Source organism: Centroberyx affinis, unplaced genomic scaffold (assembly GCF_046629955.1).
Source record: "Centroberyx affinis isolate AG114_WGS23_722 - 3 ecotype Tasmania unplaced genomic scaffold, CSIRO-AGI_Caff_v1 ptg002167l_1, whole genome shotgun sequence".
Lineage (NCBI taxonomy): Eukaryota > Metazoa > Chordata > Actinopteri > Beryciformes > Berycidae > Centroberyx > Centroberyx affinis.
Window position 1 is genome coordinate 389496 of NW_027280480.1, and position 25143 is coordinate 414638.

The 25143-nt window shown below is 42.1% G+C and overlaps 1 protein-coding gene across 2 annotated transcripts in view; it reads left to right on the plus strand.

Annotated features, from left to right (window-relative positions):
- The window catches only part of scaper (S-phase cyclin A-associated protein in the ER), a 59884-nt gene that overhangs the window by 17184 nt on the left and 17557 nt on the right, over positions 1–25143 (plus strand). For both annotated transcript variants that reach the window (XM_071532148.1, XM_071532149.1), the window contains 5 exons: positions 1115–1222; positions 5108–5244; positions 9171–9236; positions 9425–9551; positions 16837–16952. In XM_071532148.1, the coding sequence (XP_071388249.1) occupies positions 1115–1222; positions 5108–5244; positions 9171–9236; positions 9425–9551; positions 16837–16952 (554 nt within the window). The remainder of the gene's footprint in view (positions 1–1114; positions 1223–5107; positions 5245–9170; positions 9237–9424; positions 9552–16836; positions 16953–25143) is intronic.

Below are 25143 nucleotides of genomic sequence, written 5' to 3' on the forward strand. Positions count from 1 at the left end.
TTTATCGTCATGAGCTAATATGCAAGTCTCATTGGTTTACATGGACATGGGGGGGAGATACAGACACATTGGCTGCAGCAGAGCAGCTGTGGACAACTTCACTATGTTACTTGGCAGGCAGCATACATAAAAATGCTGACAGGAAGGTGATTCAGAGGATTTTTGGAAGAGAGCACATTTAAATGAGGATTTAACGGCATTGATTAAACATGAACTCTTAAACAGAGATTTACGACTGGGCATGATTATGCTTTTTCTAGTGTCAGGTAACAAATCCACAGGCAGACACATTTATCTGTGATGGACCAGCCACCACAGCAACAAGGGTGAGACACCTTGAGGCTCCAAACCAGCATCAGATAAAGAGGAGGGTCGAGGGTGACAGAGAGAATCTTGTTAAAATGTTAGATGACCTTGGCCAGCATCTGACACCAGAGATCATGGATGGGTCAGCAGCAAGCACTCTATTTAATGACATTAAACACTGGCCATCCTAAATGGGCTTTGTTCCAGCACTGGGAGAACAACAACATTGCCTGTTCTACACCTGCCTCTTGTTGTGGCCATTTCTCAGCCTTGCACCACTTTTTGCGCTTGTAAACATCTATGGCGAGTCCAGTATTGTCCTCAACTTGACTTGACAATACTGGACTAAGTCTTATTTTAGAGCCAGCAAGGGGAGCAGGTGTAAAATGCCATGTAAGGCAGTGTGGGATTTATAATACAAATATGTGTTTCTTTTGTTCAATATAAAGATTCCAGGAGAGAATTATTGTCTTTTAGTGTTTTCTCCAGCCCCTTACTCTTTGTTGCTGTAGGCCCAATCAGTATTATTACTCTGTCCTGTTAGAAAAAGAGAATTTAATGAAATATAACCAAGTCAACTTAGGAATATGGCACAGTTCACATGGTGTGGCTTATGTAACAATTCACATTTACCTTGCTCAGTCATTGCTTTAAACAGAGGTTCAGCGGAGGAAGGTCATGTCCCACTGAAACGCCCATGTGGTATATCATTTCACCAGCCTCCCATGGGCCTCAGTTGACCCCTTCCTGCCTCTGTCTCCATTGTGTCCTCAGCAGTGACCTCTGACCACAGTGTTTGTGTTTGCAGATCACCTCGGAGGTGCACCTGTTCAGCCACACCAAAGGCAAGAGGCACCAACAGGCCGTGCGAGACAGTAGCAGCATCCAGGGACGGGAGCTCTCTGATGAGGAAGTGGTGCGTATCCCCCACACACTGCCAAGCACAAAGTTAACAACATCCATTCACCCTTAAAGAGAATGCCACTCTAGTGCTGCCTGTGTAATGTAAAAAGACAAGAGACACAGTGATTGCCTTTTATTACGTGGTCATTATTATTGTTTATGCATCCCCTTATATATTGTCAAGGCTCTGTTGTGTGGCTTTGTGAGATTACAAATGGGCCTTGAAATGTACACAGTTAGGGTTCAGTGCTTCAGTGGAGGGGTGACATCACCCCCTTGTCTCCAGGCTGTTTTGTCATGGAGGGCTTTCCATGGGAAGGCAGCTCGTTAATGCAAGGTAACCTCTCAGGCTGCAATATGAGATTGGCTTTTCAACAGTGCTCTTTGTGAGGCTGACAACTGTTGGTGCTATACGCAGCACCTTTGGCCCCGGCACCTCCTTCATTCAAAGCTTTTTCAGTGGGGAATAATTGATACCCCCTCCTTCCCTTCCTCTAAATCATTTCCTCTCCAAATGCAGGTCATTTTTTCTGTTTGACAGTATGATAAACAAGGCAATGGATGGAAGCAATCCACCAATATAGTGCTATAAACAGTTCATATACGAGTACAGCTTCAAATGTACTTGCAATATATCCCTCTCTGTATGATATAGCTGCACTGGTAGCCATATTATGGAAGCTTTACTGTTTCCCCGCCTCAGATCTTACTGTACATGCTTATCAGTGAAAGTTTAAGCCTAGCTGAACATCTAGTTATGCTCCATGTCTAATCATACATCCAGCTCATTCTAAACGTTGTACTTGACAGGCTGTATTACGTACATTCTTAGTGGATTGCGGTTATTAGTTATTGCAGTATCTTTGATAGATAATATTTGGATGTTCCAGAACTATTTTTTTCCCACATTTTCTTTTAATGTGTGAAAGGTAATCAAGCCATCCAATAGAGGTATTTCTTAGGGCTTTGTTTAGATAGACTTAGCTGGCCCCTCGTTATTTATGTCAAAGCTCATTTTGGTGTCCACTATTTCATTCATGCGACTGCCAACTATTTTCCAGACTGCGGCTCCATAACTCTTGCTGCAATGAAAGATTTTTAATTAAAATGAAGATGGTTGGCTGAACTGTGCAGAGGTCACTCCATAGTTTTTCAGAGGAAGCGGGCGGCAGATGCCCTGTGCCTTCATATTTAGTCATTTTCTCTCATTCTGAAAGACTTGCGAATTAAATTGAAAATACAAAGATTATCAACAGGGCGGGATCGATGTGCGGGGAGAACGCCTGGGATTGCAATCACTCTCTTTACTTACACTTATGAGTTGTCATCTGTCCTGGTTTAATATGATGGAGGTAATGTCCAGGACCCCTGGCTTCTGACATATGGAATTTATGTATTGTTCACCTTTTGACACGGCAGCTGAAAAACACTGGTGGCTTGTCTGAGTGAAGACTCCTCTCCTCCCATGTCAGCCCCTGTCTAGTGCTGGGCAAGCATGGCCAGCAGAGGGATCACCAGACTGTAGAGGGATGAGGCAGGCTCTGGGTACTGGAGCTGACCTCCCAAAGGCACTGAATAGTCCTAAAGGTCTTGTTGTTGAAACCACTCTGATGGCCACGAATTGAGAACCCTGATGAAATATCCAGAGTGCCAGCTGAAGCTAGCCTCTGCCTCCCCAGGCTGTTTTGAGAACGGATCGTCGTCAAGTTATAGGAATGAAGCTGCTGTTACTGATATCATGGAGGACAACCGTTGTATTAAAAGAGGGATCAGAAGAAGATACGGGACCACTTTTAGTTTACCAAGTTTCAGTTTAAATTTGGTTTCAGTTTTTTGTGCTGTATTGCTTGGCCCTCCTTAAATGTCACTGATAGCATACACTTCACAATACAAAAATGTCATGTGAACCACTGTAGCAATGGTAACTCAATCCAGTGTAGCTTCATATCTTACCTAGTAGCCAACATGAAATACAGCTGTCTGTTTCACGCCAAATGGAAAGCCTACCTCTCAGGCCTTTGTATATGACAAAAGAGGTACTGGGTGAACATATCACTTAGATTGTGTATTTGTGTAGGCTGCCTTTCATTATATGGTGTGTGTGTGTGAGAGGGAGAGAGAGAGAGAGAGAGAGATGTTTAGAGTGGTATTGTATTACTCCCACCAGAGCCAATCTGTAGTATTGTGCGGTAGCGATGCCCTTAGGCCAGTCTCTTTGCCCCTTTGTTTCAATGGTTCAGTGGTAGGCACCTGTCTGTCATCGAGTCTGATCTGATCAACTCAAACAGTCCTCACAAACTACAGCACCGCCATTGAGCCTAGCTTCCAAACAAATGTAGATTCAATTTATGAATTCATATAATGTTTATTGATATCTGCCAAATGTGCCATTGTCCACATGTCAGCATTTTACTGTATTTGACGGCTTAATATTTCAGGTCTCCATTAATTTGCCAGTGTGATTTTTGAGAAGGTTGATGTCTTGGAGGTGTTACTGAAACAATTCCATTAAGTGAGTGGCCAACGCACTGGATAGCCTCTCAGAGAGATTACTGAACAGCTGCCCCCCAAGCAAGGGACAGCTACGGCCATGACTGACCTGTAGTGTCAGGGAGTAGAGGGCAGAGGTGTGTGCATGCAAATGTGCACACAACACACACACACACACACACACACAAGTACACACCCTTCCTAGGAAACACAATACTCATGTTGCAGTGCCCTTTTCATTTCCAAAGTTATCGCCATCCCCTTTCCCCTGTTCTACTCATGTTACTCTATGTATCTATGAAGCTCTGAACAACAGTCTTAAATCATTCTTATTCAAGCTGAGAGACCAGCTTGATCACAAATTAATTACTATCACAAATTGGTCAATCATTAAGTCAAAACAGTAAAGAAACTCTTGAAAGAATTGATTTTAGAGCCACTTGAGAACTTTGCTCCACCCCTTGACATATGATTAACTCTCTCTGTAACTTAGCTCTGTCTAGACCACCTAAGGACACCTGTCTTTCAACGGCTCGCTTTGAAAACCCCTATTCAGGCAGCAGGTGCACTGCCAACACTTGTGACCAAAGGGTATGCCATCCCACACACAGGTTAGCTAGACTGCTGAATGGAAACCCTTTATCTGTGAGGCCATCCTATCCTCTGGGGTACTGGATGACAGGATAATTGGGTAATTGGTTTCTTGCACATGCATCATGTCGTTCAAATTGGGTTACATTCCCCTGTCTCCTGGTGGAAATATCGGAATCATCTGACAGGGCTAGACGGGAAGCAACACCTCCAGCCCTTTAGCCCGTCTGTGGGCGTGTGGCTTCAAAAGAGCACAGAGTATTGGAAGTACCTCGGTAATTACAGGATATAATGGCATTGCTGAGAGGTGTAGAACGACATGTCACACAATGGATACACGCCACCTTTTTAAAATGGATAACCTCTACTTACAGACATTTGCCATGGATTAGCTTTTGCTGCATTATTTCCATAGTAATGTTGACATAAGTTGCTACATTTAGTTTGGCAACCTACTCTGCTTGACCTGTGAAAAACTCTTCATCTTAGTATGGTACGCTCAGCTGAAATTCTTGCAACAATAAGAGCTTTTTGGTTAACATTTGGGGGGCCGACTGTAGGACTGTTAACTCCCTCTCAGAAAGTGGAGGTCCTGCACATTTGTCAGCTGAGAGACAATATTAGTATTATAGTAGTGTCACTATTCTCCCAGCCTCAGATGATGTTTTTGCTTTTGCCCTTCTGCATCCCGTTATCTTCCTTACTATATTTGTATGCTCTTTTGTAACTGACCTAACTGTTATTTCAGTAGCATATAATGACTAATATCTTTTTTTTGCCAATAATGTTTTTCATGTATGGATTTTGTCCACTGCAGGAGCATCTTTCCTTGAAGAAATACATTGTGGATATTGTGACGGACAGCTCTGTCTCTTCGGAGAGTGTGAAAGATGGAGAGGAGAGGCAGAAGGCACGGAAGAAGGCAAAGAAGCTCCGCGCAAGGATGAACTCCAGGTCAGTTATCCATTCTCTCCCCCTCTCCCCCTCTCCACTCTCTCAGAGGACACAACTGTGCCAGGACTTTTTTATGAGTGACAAGGAGATGGAAAGCAGATGTTATGTGCATCCCGGCTGTCCACAGAGTAACACTGATGAGCTTAATTTATGACCACTTTCGGTGATTGGGGAGCAAAACTGGGAATCGATCTTAGAGCCCTGGCTTTCACCTGTAAAGAGCTTTCCTCCAAATTGCTGCCATGGCACTGCCAAAACTGATGCTTCCTTCAGTGTACAGTATGTATGTTAAAGTATGTATAAACCATGGCTATTTTTTTATTTCTCTGAGGTATTGATTTTTAAATGAAGTATCAAGGAAAATCAATAGTAATCAACAAATAGGAGGCAGCGCTCCTCTGTGTCAGAACCCGGACCCGGGCTCAATCAATTTAGTAGGCTGTCACAACAGGGATGCAGGGGATTGGAGAGGGACAACGTATTGTTGACAATACCTGAGTTGTGGGATGAGCTACTTGTCATTGGTGCAGGTGGGAGGGGGGATAGCACCACAAGTAGAATGATATGAATGTCTGAGATGCATTGCTAAATTTGCAGCCTATAGTAAGTGCCAGGAAACCCACACACTATAAAGAATTAAAGGGACATTAAATAATCAATGACTTTTATTGACCTTTAGTGGCAACCAAGGAATTTCATTATGGACATTTCTCAGCTTACAGTGGCCTGTAATTGATAAAGTAATAAAGTCATATTTTCACAATAGAGACAAGTTAAAAAGAGCAGAGATCCAACAGAAAGGTAAAGTGATAAGGTGATATATCACATTACAAAATACTATAACAATAATATTGCTTTGTCACTTGTTTTAATGTTATTAATTTTATTTATATATTTATTTATGTATTTATTTATTTTATAACGACATGTGTTGTGACTCCGGTAACTTGTAGCACTGTCGTCCTTCGTTGAGCAGTTGAAAATGTGACTTCCAGTGGCCGGGGAGTGTTGGCTTTTCTAAAACAGAGTAAGGGCCAGAAAGTTGAGTTTTGATAGTCAGTCGTCTCAGCACCTGGAGAAGTAATCGTTGAGTCATTGGTATTGATCAGCAACCGTATCAAACCCACGCAGATATATTATGTCATTTTGTGCTATGGGACAGTAAAAATCTTAATTTATTTCACCTTAAGGATGGGAGGTTTCTTATGCGAAAACTCAGTCTTGGGCTGTGCTCTCAAGTGAGATGACTGTGATTTTTTTTTCAGTATATTACTTTTCCCCAAACTAAATGAGCATTCTCATTTGATCTTCAGGATAAAGTATTATTGAAAAGAAGAATAAGAGGCACCTACAGCCTGACATGCCCATCCCATTCTGCTACAGTTCTTTATTATCAGTGCTGCTGCTTTTGGCTTTCTGGGGCTCAGCGGTGCTGAGAAAGTGACAACATGATCTGCCTCTGTTCACTGTCACTCCTGCCCCAGCCCTGCTGAGACTAGCACTCAAAGGGAACAGGCTTTCTAAGGTCATAAATAACACAGAGCCCCAGTAAGCATAAAGGTGAGCCGCTCCACCGCTGGGTGGAAATGAGCCATTTTATTGGAACACCGTATGGTGTCCGTAAAATGCAAGAGGTTTTCACTAGACTTCTAGGCCAACTTGCAGCCCTGTTCTGTCATAAAGCAGTGCACACACATTTTAACCCACATGTTTTTTTTGCGGCTTGGCTAACCTACTCTAATAATAAGTGTTTTGGGTAGGAAAATATGGCATTAAAATGGCATGTAAGTAGCCTGTCAGTTAGTGTCAGGATGGGTTCTGAACTTGGAAACCCAAGTCTCCACTTATCCTCTTGTACGAGCTGTTTGCCTGTAGCTGGTTGCTTGTGGTTTGCTCAGCAGGGAACAGAGTGGCCAGTGTGTGTGTGGACCTCAGAGGGAGGTGTGTATACAAAGACACTGCTGTACAGAGTATGAAGTGGTGAGCACAGCTCTAACTCATTTCACCCAGTTTGCTGCCCCAGATGGGGATATAGGGGAGCTGGAGGGGTCCTGCTGGTAAATGAACACACACACTTCCCCATGTACACACAAGCTAAATGGGTTTTATGCACATTGAGCTATTGAGATATTAGGATCATTTTTATTTATTTTATTTATTTCCACTTATTTATTGCCACTGCTTCCAAGTATTATATACTGTTTTAGTTGCAATGTTGTATACATTGTAATCACTGTTTTAATCCATTTATGCTGCATAGGAAAGAAATGTATAATAGTTGCCTCTCTGTAAAATAAGTTGGGGTATAAGGAATTGCTGTCTACTTTGTTATGAATTGCTTATTAGTTTTACATGGTAGATTTGTGCTTTTTCCCTTATTGCTGATTACTGATATTTATTGCCCCTGGCCCATTTAGCTGGGCCTGCTGCTGACAATGATGAATTGCTCAGCAATTGCTCCCCGTTTAACCTGGGTAGGTATAAACCTGTCTGAGATTAATATTGTAATATCAAGAATGACAAACGGGCCAGGTATAGTTCAGGCCCTTGTGAAAGCAAGCCTGAATTACCCATTCAGCCTGCTCAGAGGACATGGAAAATAATGTTATCAAATGATGGACCCCACTCACCCCAACAGTGGTTTAACTGCTCGGCTTTACTTGAAGAGTGCCTGCAGCATTAAAGCATTTTGACCTTGTATTCATATCTAGCTTCCAGGGTTCCTCAGTACAAAGCAATGTGTTTTGGTGATAGAATAGACGAGAGATGAATGAAGAATATACTTTATCTTGTTATCCAGAGTCACAAATTGGTCAGTTGACATTTAATGCAGTAACAGTTTATTGTTCTGTTCTTATCACAGTGTATTTTTTTTTTTTTTAAGTCTGAACAGCTGCTCTTGCCTCTTTTTGTGTAGTAATGAGGCTATTCTTGTAAGCCAGTCATTTTACTTGACCTAGTATTAATTTCACATGCAGATTTCAAAATTATAAATACTTGCAGTAATTGATAAGGCAAGAATATATTTATCTTTCTTGTCTTTAAATAATTTTGCCATAACCATACCAATACTAAGTTAACAACAGAAACCACGGAACACTAGAAATTACCAGTCCAGAAATTAGTACATATATTTCTGAACACTATAATGTGTAAGTCGTATACCTTGGGGGGGAAAAAAGGTTTTTGGCATACCAGTGTCCTCTGGACTGGCTGTGAGGTAAGATATCAATTGCTGTTGGATGACTGCCCGTGAATACAAGAGATTGTGAACACTGGATTGGGCCTTGGTCGGTCCAGGTCTGGTCCTCGGGGACAAGTCCACCTGTCTTCTTCCAGGAACTGTTTGATTTTATCAGTTTATGGATGGATAACCGTAAGGCCCTCTATCTAACTCTGATCAATAGTTCTTATCTTGTCTGGGAATGCCTGATTGACAGATAGAATCCCCCACCCAATCACACATACACACACACACACACAAGGTTTGTGCTTCTCCGTGTCTGACTGTTGGTCTAATGCCACAAAGATACCGGTCCCCTAATGACCATGACCTTCTAAGAGGTCACACATTCAAAACACTGGTTGCGCTGCAAGAGACCCCCATTAACTGTTTATTTGACAATGAATGAAATAAAGAATTCGAGACGCCCTTGTTAAGTTATGACTTGAGGGAAAGAGGATTTAAAGGTAGAATTAAGTCTGGGTGATATGAGTAGATGGCAGCAAGACACCGGGTCCCTACGGAGCTGATGTCTGATTATTTTAAGCCAAGTTACTTGGCGAATGGCTGACAGGCCAAATAAACAGTCAGACCCAACTTGAACTTTTTCTTTCTCTTCGTACTTTTCATCCTTGGTGTTCTTTACTGACGGGCCAAGCACTTTTTCCTGGGATTCAAAGACGTTTTCCTCCTCCCTCTGCAGGGCAAAGGAATATGAGACGTCAATGGAGGCAAAGACACAGGTCCCCGACTCCCCATACAAGGCCAAGTAAGTTGTTTTTTTTTCTAATTTGTAGTTTCTAATTTCTCTTTTACCTCTGCTACTTAACTGTGATGATTATAAAGCAGTGGTGGGTAGGAGTTGGTTGGGGTAGCATGGAAGCATGGATTAACGATTGGTGTTTGTGAACAGTGCTTGTGGATATATAATGACAGCATTGGCTCCTGTATGCTCAGGCTGCAGCGCCTGGTGAAGGACCTGTTGAAGCAGCTGCAGGGCCAAGACAGCGGCCAGTGGGCCAACAACAAAGTGTCCGGTCTGGACAGAACCTTGGGAGAGATCTCCCGCATCCTGGAGAAACAGGTAGAGCAACGACTGGATCACAAAGACTGTCCAAATTATTTCTGTTATATATTTTAAATCTCTGTTCTTTGTTTAGTGAGGATTTTTGAAATATTTTTGGCTGTATGTTGTAGATCAAAAAGTTTTTACACACCCATACCTATACTTTCCTTTTAAATGCATGTATGTTACAATGGTTAGAAGATGCCTATTACTGATGCAGTTTTACCACACTCGTCCTCCCCCTCACATCCTCTTAGTTGCATAATATTCTGGTCTCCCAAGAATGTCCTGCTACAGTGCAGCTCATCTTCTTGCTGCTTTGCTGTCAACTGAACAGTGTGCAGCAGTCTACAGGACTGCAGAAGGACAGGCCAGCCCTTTGGCATTTCTCTCGAGTGATGAGTTGTGTTTGGCTGCGGCTCCTTCTGTCTCACCCTCCCAGTGTAGAGTATCACTTACTCCAAAACTACTTGCCCTCGGTTATTGGTTAATGCAGACCAGATTATCTGTGTTTTCATTGTGCACATGGTACCAATAGAGGAGCTTCCTATCAGGAGAGCAAGCATTGTCTTGTGTCTATGTAGCTTGCACGACTCAGATGTCATTGGTTTAGACAATGGTAAATTGGATTTCCAGATGAAATGCCATTAATGCAAAAGACTTGATGGAACAAAGGCAGGAGAATTTAGCTCTTTTTTTTTCAGATAATTAACTTTTTCTCTTCTTTACATTTGTATAAATATATATAATTGCCAGACATAATGGCAGACATTTATGACAATAGTTGATTTGAAACATCCGTTAAACACAATGGGCCTAGAAGTTTTGTTGCATGGCATTTCTTTGACAGTGAAACGCATCAATTTGACACTGAGAGGAGGAATTGAAACACCTGCCACAGCGTTTATGAAGAGGAGAATATACAGCCCACTTCCTGTAATGAGGCATAAATTCCCTGCCATGTTGTGGTTCAAGCCATCATAACATCCCACTGTGCATGCCGGTGGGCGTGAGGATGGAGAGATTATGGTGTCTTATCATTGACGAGGGGGAAGGCTGGAGAGGCTATTACCGAATTTCCCCAGAGAGGCAAAGAAAGAGGTGGCTGAGGTGGGTGGCACAGCACCCTGTAAGGAGAGAGGAGGAGACCAATGTGATGTGAGTAGCACACAAGCTGTCACTACACAAGGGCTCCTCCCCTCAGCTCCACATACTCCCAGTGGGAGGTCAGAGGTCACTGGGCCAGGAGCAGTGCTCCATTCAACACTGGTGTCACTTGCATAGAGGCAGATCAAGGCTCAGTCTGTTTGGCTTTGTCTTCTACCTCAGTTTAAAAGCACTTTTAAACTGTATTGTCAGTTTTTATTTAACCAGCCACTTACAGAAACATCCACCCAAAGCTGTGTGCAGCCATGGAACGGTGTGATTGGCCCGTGAGGCAGCCTGGGGAGCACTTCCTTCTCTAATCCCTGGACAAAGTCAAATAAATAGAGTCTCCGTCAGCATGGCTGTCTGGCCCCTGAGTCACTTCCAAGTCAGGACCATTTAGATTATTTGACCTAACAAGCATCTCCCATGTCATTGACTCACCTAGAGATTTGTTTTTCTCCGCCATATCTGATTCAGTCTCCACTTTCTCTGCTAATTCCTTAGACAACACCCGACACTCCCCCTCTGCACTGCTGTTTGCGCCCCCCTTCCCCTGCTCTCTGGCCCGGGTCTAGTCTCTGACCCCGGGGCGCTTCTCCCTCTGTGGCCACTAATGGTTTATTTTGTGTCAAACCAGATTTTTTCTTTACTATTGGGTGATTGAGAAGCGCACTTCTTTTTTTTTTTTTACTACACTCTTACCTTATTATTAAACACTCATATTTATATACTGCCCAAAGTGTTTACCGCTGCTTTCAAATAAAGCAGTGGTAAGGGGCAGCGTTTATGACAGGTAAGAAACTGTCAGGAACATAATGATCTGAGAAGCAAAGACTACAGACTGTATTTACATTTTTATTTGCCAGCTGTCAGGACCTGGTTGAGCCAACCAGTGGGCTTGGAAGGAGTTGTATCTGGGGACATGGGGACATTGGGGGGGGGCTCCAGCAGACTAACAGATACAGCCCAGATCAGCGGTGTTACTTTTGCTGTCTTTGACAGCAAAAGTAACTGCAGCGAGTTTGTGTCAGTTTTGTTTAGAAATTCTCCATCCTAATGGACAAAATCATTCCTCTGCCACACCTGGATTAAATTGTGAGTGTTAGAGTGTTGCAGATCACTTTTCCCATGTTGTTTGTTTTAAGAAACTCCTTTACAAAGTACAAACTGACGTGATGGACAAGTGTGTCAGTCTGCCTGTTTTCCTTGTCTGCTGTAGTGTTTGATTGACACTGACACTGAAGTTAATGACTTTTTTTTTCCAATGGATCACTCCTACCCTTATTTTATTTACAATATTGGTATCATGTCTATGTTTATTTTCCTTCTCATTGTTTGTTTTGATCCTGATTCAATCATGAAGACATTAGTCTGTGGATTAATGGATGTATCATATTACTTTTAGTCATGTTTTAATAAGTTTTTCAATTTCTAATAATTTCCCCATTAGACCAAGCAACTTTTAACCATTTTACATTCAGGTCCATAAATCAGAAGATTGGAGGTTGTCATTTGTTCCCAAAGAGCCTTATTTTGGTTTCCTCGCCACAAGACCAATAGAGAGTGAAATGGTTGTAAGCCCCTTGGTGTATTAGTTACAACTAGGGGCTGTCTGCGGTTTCTGTGGCTGGTTTGATTTTTCGCCGCACTGGCCTTTTGATTAATCTCAGTTCATTTTATAGAATAAACACAGTTTGTAGTATTACCCATTTCCATGTTTTCTCAGCAGTCACGCAGTGTACTAAATAATATGCCATTATGTCTTGTAAACACACAAGTTTATACTGTGCTTCAAAATGTTTATTCCAGCAGTCTTGTTGTGGTTTACAGTAGACTCGGCGCACAGAACTTTGTTTACCCCTCACAGGCTTTTCTGTTAGGCTGCACAATGATGAAATTCATGTAAAGAGAGTGATCTATTATACTCATCTCACTCATTGTTAGACTGCACTAGTGAAGGAGTGAACCAATGACGTGTAGGTGCAGATCAAAGTTGAGGCCCTTCCTTAATGAACTCTCTGCCAGTTGTTGCCCATCTGTTGCTGGGACGGCCCGACTGAGGCTGTACCCTCCTCACTGCTTTAATTAGAGCGCCTAGTGGGAGGAGACTACAAAGCGCAGTCTGGCCAGTACTCAACACCACAGCCGTACGAATTACCAGCTGCTTGGCCTTCTGATTAGCTGGGGTAATAATGGTCACCATGGATAATAATTGGATAAGATTGCCCCAGTTGTATAATTCAGGAGCCATCCTTAGCTTTCACCTCCTTTTAATGCTCGGCCTTTAGTGGGGGCTCTCTTTTTTTAAAATTTTTCTTTTGAGGAAAAACGAGCCGCTCATCCTATTACTGTCTTATTGGAGCTTCTGCCAGGGTGTGACCAGACGCAGACAGATCACACGCTGCCTCTTAAGAACATTGGGTGGAGGATCTCTACTGTAACTGTCTCTCAAAAATGTAATCTGTGAAGCCCCACTGTTCTAATAGAGACAGAGACAGTGTTTTCATCCTGTTAAAAGTTTGTATACAAATTCAGCTCAGTGTGTATAGTCACTGTCACAGTAATTACATACAAACGTGATTTCTGTTGCCCTTGTGTACTGAAGTTTGTAGAAATGATATATCATCACCAGATGTTGGGTCCCATTTGCTTAGAAAGACAACTGCTTTGTACAGCGCAAAGATCAACATTTGCCGAGTGTAGAGCTGTTATGAGGCAAAACAAGCCTTTTATCTTTAGTCATTTGTTTTTGGTGAAATTTGTGTCTTCACAGTAATACTCTGGTGCCTTTTTGTTTTCTATGGACCATTGCATGTGCAGACCACCTAAAGATAGTATGTCAGGTAGTTTGAACTTAATCCTCTTCACCCTTATTGTTCCATCATCACAACAGATAAATCTGTCAGCACAGCAGAAAAGGCACTGACTAGCCAAGCAGCTCTTGTCTGGCTTTCACAGGAGACAGCCAGGACTGGGCAGGTCCCAGTTACCCCCTTTAATACCATTTGATAAGCTACTATGAAAGAGCTGCCTTTTCTCATTTAGCCTAGAAGCTTTTAGGTAGGTGTGTTGATGGGAGGGTTAAGAGGGGGGTTAAGCCAACCTCACTGACTGAGACCCAATTGATTAGGCATGGAAACTGCTGGCAACATACAGAAAGGAGGTCATGGTGAAGTCTTTTACAAACTGTGCTTGAACTGAGACCGTCTATGAGAGCTCCATAATCCTCATTATAGTCCATGCAGAGAGTCTCTGTTGTGCTTGTTGATGTTTTTGTCCCAAATCCTAAACGACTATTCAGTGTGTTTTCTGTGTGTGTGTGTGCCACCGGATCCTGAGTAGCAGTTACCTCAGCAGCGGGCATGAATGACAGACGAAGAGCTTATCTGTAATTTGGCAAAGCGCTTCTCTCTCAATGTGTTCAGGCTTGTTGGCAACTTACCATCTGCGGAACAAAAGCGCTGTGAAGTGGCTGGATTTGAGTGCTGTCACACTAGTGAGGAGGCTGTAACCTCATTAGGTGGAGGAGTGACCTGCGGTGTAACACGGTCCATGCCCTCTGCAGTTCTGTGTGAAGAAAGCCCTCCATCAGCGCCCCCTCACCAGCCCCCTTTCCTCCCTGTCGACCCAGGCACAAACACGCCTGATAACGGCGCTCGCTCCTGGCTTTGTACTTGTTGATTTATAGGACACTGTAGCTACAGCATCTGACCCACTGCGAATTACTCTAACTCCTCTCTCCTGTCATCACAAAAAGGGCAGGACCCAACTATTCAGATGTTGGTTCATAAATCGTATGCTATGGACTGATATCTTTTTTTTTCCTTGCATAAGTTCATTTGTTTGCATTGTACCTGTGTATTTTGTAAGTGCAGTGAAAAACTAGAATTCAGTGCATATCAAACTTAATTGTACCATAAGGGAAATCTGGTATGCAGACAGGGTTTACAATAAAAAATACTCAATAAAAACAAATAATAACAACAATAAAACATCTAACCTAAAAGTACAGTAAATCACCTTACAAATCACAACAGCATGTACCATATACACTCAGTATCTACTAGATGCACCTAGCTAGTACTGGATAAGACTCACTTTTTCCTCCAGAACAGCCTAAATTCTTTGAGGCATGGATTCAACAAAGTGCTGGAAATATTCCACAGGGATCTTGGTACATGCTGACTTGATAGTGTCATACAGTTCCTGTATATGTTTCAGTGGCACAGTCATGCTGGGAACATCCCCCCTTACCTCATCCCAAAGACTCTATTTGGTTGAGATCTAGGGACTGCACAGGCCACTGGAGTAAACTGTTATGTTGTTATGTTCCTGGAACCATCTTGAGACGATGCTTGCTTTTTGACATTGTTAATGATGATCACCAAACCAGAAAACGAGAGGTGTGAAATTTCCTAACATGCCTACTGTAGCTTCATCTTCTTGTTCTTAGCTGACAGGAGCTTAATCCAGCATGGTCTTTGGCCTCTGTAGCCTATCTTATTTAAGGTTTGAGTTTTGTGTTCTGAGATGCCCTTCTGAAATTACATTTCTCCAGAAACTCCGCTGTTTCTGAGATGCTGGAACTGGCACATCTGGCACCAACAATTATACCATGTTCAAAGTCACATAAATCACATGTCTTGCCCATTCTAACATCTAGAACTGAACCTCTCGACCATGTCTGCATGCTTTTTTTTTGTGTGACATGACTCACTGTCTGGAGGAGCAAACAGTTTGCGTAAAGAAGGGAGAGTACATAATAAAGTTGATATGAATGTAGACCATCAGTTGAAAAGACCAGACAAGAGGAGTCAAGATTAGTCATAGCTTAATACAGTGCAATAAAAGATCAGGGCCAATTACAAAGTTGTTGTGGAGGCATAAAAAACTATTTTAATGGTCAAATTAAGCAGTCTGATTGCACTGGAAATAAATGAGTCCCTGGTTCTTTTACTCTTGGGGCATCAATTCAAAATGCCCTCTAAGGGGTGACAAGGGAACTTCAGAACGACATTGGCCTTCCTCATCACGTTTCTCAAAGATTTGAGTTAGTTGCACCTGACTCACACCACTCACATTACTGGGTGTTTTCACCGAACTCCCCATTCTTTTTTTTTTTTTAAAGCTTAAGATGCCAAACCAGGCTTCAATAGAAAAGGTTCAATAAAACTTGCTAAAACACTGTTATCAGTTTTACCACACAAGAGTTCATTTTCCAAGAAAAAGAAGAAGAAAAAGAAACTACCATACCTTCTTACAAAATTGTATCTGTATTTAAGTAGGTTTGCTAAGTTGCCAGATAATTATAGTTGTCCACCAATTCAGTTTCTTTGCCTTTTTATTACAGTGGGTTTGGGAACTTTTTGTAACCTTCTAAAATGTATTGTCATGTCCTTAGTTTTGAGAGCCTTAGTTTGTTACACATTTACACAGTCATCAATAACATTGGCAGGTAAATTTTTCCTGCAAGAGAGATGTGTAGAATGGCAGAATCATCTGCAAACCTGATACAATGTCTATCAACATATTGGCTGTCGGTCATTAGTCTATAAAAATTATGTGGGGAAAGAACACAAAGCTGAGGGAGCCAATAGATCTAATGCAATATCAACTTGGGTCAGAGTAAGATAAGAATCTAAGATTATCTTCTGTATCGTATGCTATAAACTTCTCTTATTTGTCTGTCCTTTGTTTTTCCCACTGGCCTTTTCGAGATTTCGCTTAGTCCATGTTCATCAGCAGAGACCACCCTGGTGCTGACTGGAGCCTGCAGAGCATTTTCCCTCCGCTGAAACTTGACTGTTACGGGGGCGGAGTCGGGTTGTGCACTTTTGAGATTTAACAGGAATACTTTAGGGATCACTTTGTTTCAGATTTCAATCCCTCACCCCTTTAGGAAAAAGAGAGGTTCCCTCCCTGGTGAGAGCAATGTAATCCCCTGTCCAGGCTATGGCTTATTGTCCCCCTGACTCTCTCTCTCTCTCTCTCTCTCTCTCTCTCTCTCTCTCTCTCTCTCTCTCTCTCTCTCTCTCTCTCTCTCTCTCTCTCTCTCTCTCTCTCTCTCTCTCTCTCTCTCTCTCTCTCTCTCTCTCTCTCTCTCTCTCTCTCTCTCTCTCTCTCTCTCTCTCTCTCTCTCTCCTTGTCTCCACAGAACAATGCAGATCAAGTGGCCTTCCAAGTGGGAGGCGGTCTGTCTGCTCTGGAACAAATTCTGCAGGTCGTCACTGCTGCCTCCACACCCACCGCAGTTCCGCGTATTCCTCTCAAGTGAGTACCATCACCTCATGGAAATGTTTACATCATTTATATATACATACTTGGATACATACAGTATCTTTGAATAAGTGGAATATGTACTCAGGTTTCTACACCTTCCTGTAATTTAACACACAACTCAACACAGCAAATCAATTACTATGCGCTTATGTTGATTACAATGATTCAATTAAGTTTCTGTTTCAAGCCAGCAGGGTGAGCCGTCCCTTAGCTTGATTTCTACAATTTGATTTCTGAATCGCTGAGCAGGCCGTTTCTAACCAAGGGATGATCAGCCATCCCATAGACCTGCTGTTGTTGAGACCTGTGGTGAGGTTAGAATTTAGTGAGTGTGATCTTGTGGACTATAGGTGTAAGCCTAAATTTAGGTTCAATGTCAGGTTAGGGTAGGTGTGGTGGTAGTTTTGATCAGTACTGACAACAGGGGTTTTTCTGGGACGACATAATATGACAAAGTCTTCTGAGCCTAATTCAGTGAAACATGAACAGTGCCCACTTGATGACCTCAATGACATACCTGCTCTCATCCACCCCCTTTTCCTTTAACATTCAAGCAGGTTTCTACATGTACTCTCCTGATAATTGCACAAGGGATAGTTACATCAGATCCCCTGTACTAGTTAATGTCAGTGCATAGTGAAAAAATAATGTTCCTTTGATTCTCTGATGTGATCTCACATCAGATTGAATACGTCAATAACCCCTACTGAAGCTGTAGTCAAATAAATCATGAAAACTTATATGGACAGGCTTCGTCCATATATTTACTTACTTGGTATATGCTGTGTTAACATGTCAAAATAAGCCGACTCTACATGCAGTACTTTACATGTTTTACTAAGGCATTTACCCGACTCATGTCTTAATCACAGTCAGCTCCTAATTCCATTAACATTGGAGCACTGGTGCAAATGTAAACATAGTCATTCATGGTCCCCCCACTAGTCTCAATTAGTGTGACACCAAAATTCCCTTTTTGCCTCAGAGTACAAATACACTGGAGATGTTTTTGCAGGTATAAATGCAAGTTGACCATCTTGAGTGTTAAAAGAACTAATTTACAGATTGTTTTTTTAATTTCTGGTTGTGCTCAAAAAACATGTTTTCCTTTGCAAGGTCAGAGGCCAAAAAAATGCCTCTGGTTGATCCGTACCTTTTGATGTGTACTCTATATTCACAAGACCTTGGGCCTCGCAGCTGTTAGACTCTGTCTTCCCAGTGACTTGGCCTTGACTGTATCCTCTCAGTGACCTCACTGACAGCACTGCTTTATTTACTATTTGTGATGTTTTTGCAACTGCATAAATTGAGTGAGCTAATCTCAACTAACCTACTTTATCTCTGTTTATAGTGGCCTCATCTCAATAAATAGTCTCAAAATGTATTAATGAATAACAATGCTTCCCCTCTAGAAATGGAAAGCATCTCCATTTTGGTGATCAATTTGTGTTCATTCTTTTCTCTTGAAACACAAAAAGCACATCTGTCCCATCTATCATTTAGAGTGCAGAGTATTTTTGAGTTGTGGGTCTGACGTTTGCATGGTTTGCCAGTAGATAACCTCGGAGAGGCCGCCATACTCACTAGTGGGACTCTCTAATGGACCGGAATGGCCTTGCTCCCCCATTCATTAGCATTTACTGGTCTCTGAATCTCCACTAATGGACAAATGCTACTTATATTTATAAGGCTTTTACAGGGCATCACATGTATATTGATTTTTTTTTACCCTCTCTTCTTCAATCACTGTAATCTGAGGGAATTTCAAGCAGACTTCTGAATTGTAAGAAATGTTATTAACTTAAATGGAGAGACTGTCTTCTTTGTCCTAGAGTTTGTTTGCAGAGTTTGTTTGCACATGTGTGCATGGTGGTGTGGTAGCTTAAGTACACACAATACCTCCTAGGCTTTTAAGATATCCCCTTGACATGCTTTGGTAGAGGAAGAGGAGGTGAAGATCTGAGGCATGTCTTTCATCCTCTGTGTACCGATCCAATCAAACTCTGGAGTGAGTTATGAGTAATGATACAGGAATGGTCTTGAAGTACCTCTTCTTTCATAACTGCACCTTTCCCATGCCTAAACAGGTTTCTCTACAGAGGATTTTACATATGCATGAGACTGATAACAATCACACAAACCCACTAAATCCAGGGCCTAAAAGGTTGTTTTAGTTGCTTGTTTAGAATCGACACTTCAGTTCTGCGGCTTGCCCTTCAGTTAGTCCTGTATCAAATGCTGCTATAGCTGCTGGACCCCTGAGAGCTTTGCCAGCTGTGAGCTGAGGACTGAACCGGAGATAAGCCCCTGATGAACACATCAATCCAGCCCCATGGAGACATCCAGCCTGACCCCATAAATGCACTGTGCTCTACACTGCAGATTGAACCAGCTTGTTCTGTAGCTTATAGAATGTACCTTCATTTATTGATGCAGTTTTTAGAGTAACAGCCTACAACAGTCTGTAGTTTTGAATGCAAACAAGAGGCAGTGCATTGTTTTTAATCCCGGTGTCCACATGAGCATTTGAATATTCACAAGCTTATTCAAACAACTCTCGCCCGACTCCTTTTTTGTGTTTTTAAAGACATGTAAAATGCAGAAAAGAGGTAAAACTTTAACCTTGTGATGGAGCCAAGTCAGGCCAGTGTAGTCGGGAGCTAGTGACGAGATGCAACACAAGGACGCAGCCTGGCTGTCTACTTATCACTATCCGTCATCTGGATGGCTGCGTGGCGTAATGGGCTGCTAGACAGACGCTAGCCCCAGAGTACGCTACATTATCTGTTTACAGTAATGCTGCCGTATTGATCACCTCCTCCTCCCAGATAAGCAGAGTGATTTACAAAAAAAGGCAGCTGCGGAGATGCTCCTGCCATATCTCTCCCCAGGGAAGCTGATTCCATCTTGTTACCATTACATTAATGAGCTAATTCCTCTGCGAGGCTTTGCTAATGTCCTGGTGTAACCCTGTGGCCGCTGGAATGTCTAGACCTGGGCTTATGCAGCCATTGTCATTAACTTCAACTGGAGCGATGATATCTCACAGAATGCACAGTAGCATCCCAGATGTTAACCTGTAAAGATTTCCATGAAACAAATTGATTTCTTTATTAGACACTAGCATTCATAAGTCTATCTGATTTGCATTACATTAATTATTTTGCATGATAAATCATATTAATGGCCTTCATTATGGTTTAATAAGTTAATATTGTTATTGAAAACATTCAAATCTTCATCCTTACATCTTGAAACTGAGATCTATATGTGGTATTCTACTGTCTGTGTATGCGTCAAGTCAGCGGACATTACATCTAAGCTATAAAAGAAAGCAGAACTTTACCAACCATATGTATCTGTCTGCACCAGGAGCATATAACATCACTATTATTTAGTTTAAAGCTGTTTTGTCCCACTCCACTAGTAGGGGACAGGTAAAAACCGAGGTCAGCTCTTCTCCCTGTTTCAATACATAGTGTGAATGCATTCTTCCTTTTTTCCTTATCATTATGATAACCGTGAAATTTCAGTTCAAATCAACCCAAAACCTGAGGCAGATGACAAAACTCTTGCTACATACATTGATAGAAGTACTGTATGTATGCAGGGCTGGTATTTAGTTTGCAGTTGGCTTATCCTTCTGTCTTCCAATAGGGGTCACTGGAGAGAAGAGAGGAGAGGCTTGGCTTATGTACTCCTTGTAAAATGGGCCCAGCACCATGCTCTGTCAGCCGGTAACCACCTCATGCTTTGAAGAATCAAACATGGGAAAGAACAGAAGACAGGTTCAAAGGAAGCCATGACCTGTGAAACTTCCAGGCCACAGTGACTTTTAAAAGTCTATATTTCAGTGTTGGTCGCACGATGACCATTTCAATCGACTAAAAAGAAAGGCATAACTATAATTGTAACTTGAACAGATCATTTCTGGAGAAAGATTTAGGAGTGCTTGGACATGTGTGTTAACCCAATTTGTATTTCCACCTCTGTCTCATATGACCTGGTGTATCCTGTGAAATCAGACCTGCTACCTGTGGTTTTATTTCAGGATGTTTTCTAGCATTTGTGTGTGTGTGTGTGTGTGTGTGTGTGTGTGTGTGTGTGTACCTGCCCGTGTGCGTGATGCTGTGTGACGGCTCATCAGATTTCTCTCCCTTCATACCAGGCCAGTGTGGCACGACAGGCAGAATAGATGTCTTGGAAGCACTCAGGGTATCGGAGAGATCAACAGCAGAATCAAATTAAATGTCATTTAGATAGCAGTGAATGAAGGGATTGTTTGACAGCACAAGGAAATGGATTTGCTCCTCACCTTTTATTTTGGCTTAGGATTCTTTTTCTTCCCCCGAACACAAATTTTCCCTGTTTAGGAAGCGGGGACTCAACCTGATCTGGAAGTTGGTCAGATTTCTGCAGCGTTGCTCCAGTCAGGCTTGACTGGGCACATAGGAAACGCACAGAGGGGGCTGGAAATGTGAGACTCAGGTTGAGGAGCACAGATCACTGGGTTGATAACTCAAGGCAGTGACAAAAAGCATAAAGAGCCTTTTACATGCTTGTTGTCCTGTTGTCAATTGAGAGTCGTGCAAGAGGGATTTGGCTATTCACTATCACAAATAGCCTAGGCTTTATGCTGATGGATGCACAAAATCTATTTTGTTACTTGTATACTTGGCAGGGAAACAGTGTTTAGTGTGTTTGCTGCCCATTTACCAGGGAGTGAAGCCTAAAGTCTGTCCTGGGACATATAGAAGGAATTCTGACCTTCGCTCCAATTTCTTCTTCCCAGCCATCTGTCTATCAGCCCTTGGGATACTCAATGGATTTGGTGATGGTTTAAACTTAAGAGTTTTAATTCAGAGGTCAGTGACACTCCCAATCCCCCCAGCCCCCACCCATCGTGTTTGGACCTGTTGGCCACCCAGGCAGAGCCCCAGAGGGCTGCAGGGGGGCGAGGACAGGATCAGGTGTGCTCCATCCCTCTACCTCTTGGCCTCATTTCTCTATGGATCTGAATCGCCTCACAAGGAAATTTGTATTCCCTGGCTGTGTGAGGTTAAGCTGTTTAGTGTAGGTGAGCAGATTATATCACTCATTATTTACATCTCACATTCTCTCAGAATCTCCTCTGTTTTTTACCTCTTTTACATCAGCTCTCTCACTTTGGTCCAGCAAGTTAAGACATTAGTTCAATACTCATGTCCTCAAAATAACTATTCTTCTATGAGTAATAATGTACTAGGTGGGTGGTGATGGATTGGCCATACTCTTTTTGGGCACACCGTGGGTCTGTCAATCTGTGCATGTAATGAGAACCCCATAGTGCTGTAGGTGGAGGAATGTTGCCTGCTTGGATAGACTGGCACACATTGGTCGCCACATAGTTTTTGTGCAACATGAGACCGGGTAGCGTGGCACTTTACCAAATTGTTCCTCAAAATCTTTGACACGAGCTGTCATTGAGGGGCATTGAGATAGTGAGATTCCCAGAGAGGGCGGGCTATCAGGTGTCATGCTCATCAAGCTCAATTAGGTGGGAGGAAACCAAAGACAGATCACTGTGATGGTTCATTGTACAAACTGGTGTAAGGGCATAACTCAAACATGCCTTTGACAGGCTCCTCATTTGTTCAGAGACAACCAAAGACAAGGCTGATTAGCTGGGTTACAAAGCAATTGCATGCTCATTACATGAGCAGTTGAGTGAGTCGATTGTGAAGCCGGAGGGAAGTACACAACTCCAGATCTGTCTTGCTAAGAATCTACTGGCGAGATCGGGGAAAGAGAATAACAGCCATGCCTTGAATTTAATTTTCTAAAACTATGAAATTCACTGTTGTATATCGATAAATCCAAAATGTTTAACATGTTTTTGTATTGTCATCCAACTTTTTATTTAAAGGTAACATAACTTTAATTCTACTGTGGTCATGTTCTGAACGTGAATGTGTTGACTTAAATTAAAACCACTATTGTTCACTCATGATATATCTATACATGTATTTATTATACTTTGGGGAATGCAAAATAACGGAAACAAAAAAATAACAGAAACACAACCTGAAAAAGCACTTTAACTTTGAAGTAACAAATCACAGTTACAAAAGTAGCTACACAGGCGAGTCTTAACAGGATAGTTGCTAAACACCGTAAAACTACAACCTCAGAATTCACCAGGGAATTGAATCAACACCCCTGTGACAGTCTGACTATATGTTGTAAGCTTTACAAAGCTGTTGTTTATGTCAGGGCTGCCATTCAACAACTGCTTGTATCCAAGGCCAACACACAACGATACATAACCTGGTGTAAGGAGCACAAAACCTTGACCCCCGAGCGGTGATCTGTTGTCTTTCAATCTTTCTTGCATCCAAATTGGTTTTTGATTGGATAAAACCAAAAGATGCCCTCAAACCACAATGTCTGTTGCCAACAGTTAAACCTGGCGGTGGATCTGCAATGGCATGGGCAACCATCTTGTTTTACACGACCAGGTGCACCCTGTGGTGCAACCACTGTACCCTCATGATGTTCCCCTATTTCCAGATGATAATGCCCCCATACACACTAAACAAAGAGTGGTTTCCTGAGCACTAGGATGAAGTCAAACGTCTTCCTTCATTGAATCTTTATAGTAAGTTCTGGAGTGCAGAGTGCAAAGTACATTTCCACCTTCTTCATTCCTCAAAGAACTGGAGGCTTTCCTTCTTGAAGAAAGGTCCAATATCCCATTACACACAGTTGAGGACTTGTATGACAGCATTCCAAGGAGGATTGAAGCTGTTCTGAAGGCGAAGGGTGACCCTACTCCTTATTTGATGTTCATTTTTTTTTTTTTAAGGTATTTCCGTTATTTTGTCCACTCATTTACACCACTTAATCTCAGTGAATCATGTGGTAGCAATTGACAGCTGTATTTCTCCCTTATGAGATTAAAGAAATCAGTAGTGTGCACCTTTAAATCTGCTCTTTGAGAGTGGCGACCGCCTCTCTTCAAGAGTGGTTTGTCCCCACTCGCTCTTTAGGAAATGACAAGCCTATGAATATTTAGCACAGCACAGAGCCAGCTAGAGGAGAGGACCAGATCTAAATTCTCATAGGTATAACCAGGATACTTCAGTTAACAAAGTTTAACTTTACCTTGTTTATATTTAACAGCTCTATGACCGTAATCTAGTCAGTCCTGGCCTGTCATTTAATCCCCCATAGGTTATATTACATCCCTGCTATTATGGCCTTCTTAACTCAATAGTGACATGATCTTAAATGCCGTGACGGTGACTAGAGGGACTCAAAATAACCCTCCTCCTATTGAGGAATGCACATGGCAGCTACCAAAGTCCTGATTCCACAAGCTATACGTATAAAGTATTGCACAATAATAAAGTTTGTTCAATGCTAATGATTTAAAGATTTTTCTTTTCAAATTTAATTTCAGGTGTCTTTTGGTTTGTCTGTTCTGTTTAGCTGTTGCATGGAAGCTCAGCTTTGTCTCATGTTCAGCAGAGAATCAGTGAGTCTCGATGTTGGTTGGCTGCACACAGAGCACAGTTTGGTTGGGTTCTCATGTTACTTCACCTCTTGCTCCACACAGGCTGCTCTATCGTTGCTCTCAACCATTATGGCTGACTTTTACCACCTTTTTTGCTTTTTTTAAATTAATGAACTTATTATCAATGTAACAGTGCCGCACAGGACCATAACAATTTACAAGAAGTCTCATATTATGATAAATGTTTTTTTTAAAAGTGCTCTGTTATTGTTTTGAGGTGGACGGGAGTTAGCTGTGAGGTTAGACTTGGAGACTATCAGTCAAAATATAGTGCTTCTCACATTAACACCACATTCCATGTCTGACAGCTTTACACTGCAATGTCAATAATGATACGGCAAAATGACTGATCTGCCCACTGGCAAATGAAAAGCAAAGAATAGAGGAAGTTATTGACAGACTTGGGTCTGCCTCAGTCTAATCTATTTTCCTCTTCTGTGCCAACTTGGTTTGACCGAAAACGCACAGCAGATGTGAAGGTTTCGGTAGATATCAAAATGTTTACCAGTTGAAATAAACATGGCCTACTTTAGGCACCGGAGAGGCAGATTCCATTCTTGCTGCGAGCAGATAGGACATGCCACTCCGCCAATGGCTAAAATATACAGTTGTCAGAAAATATTAACT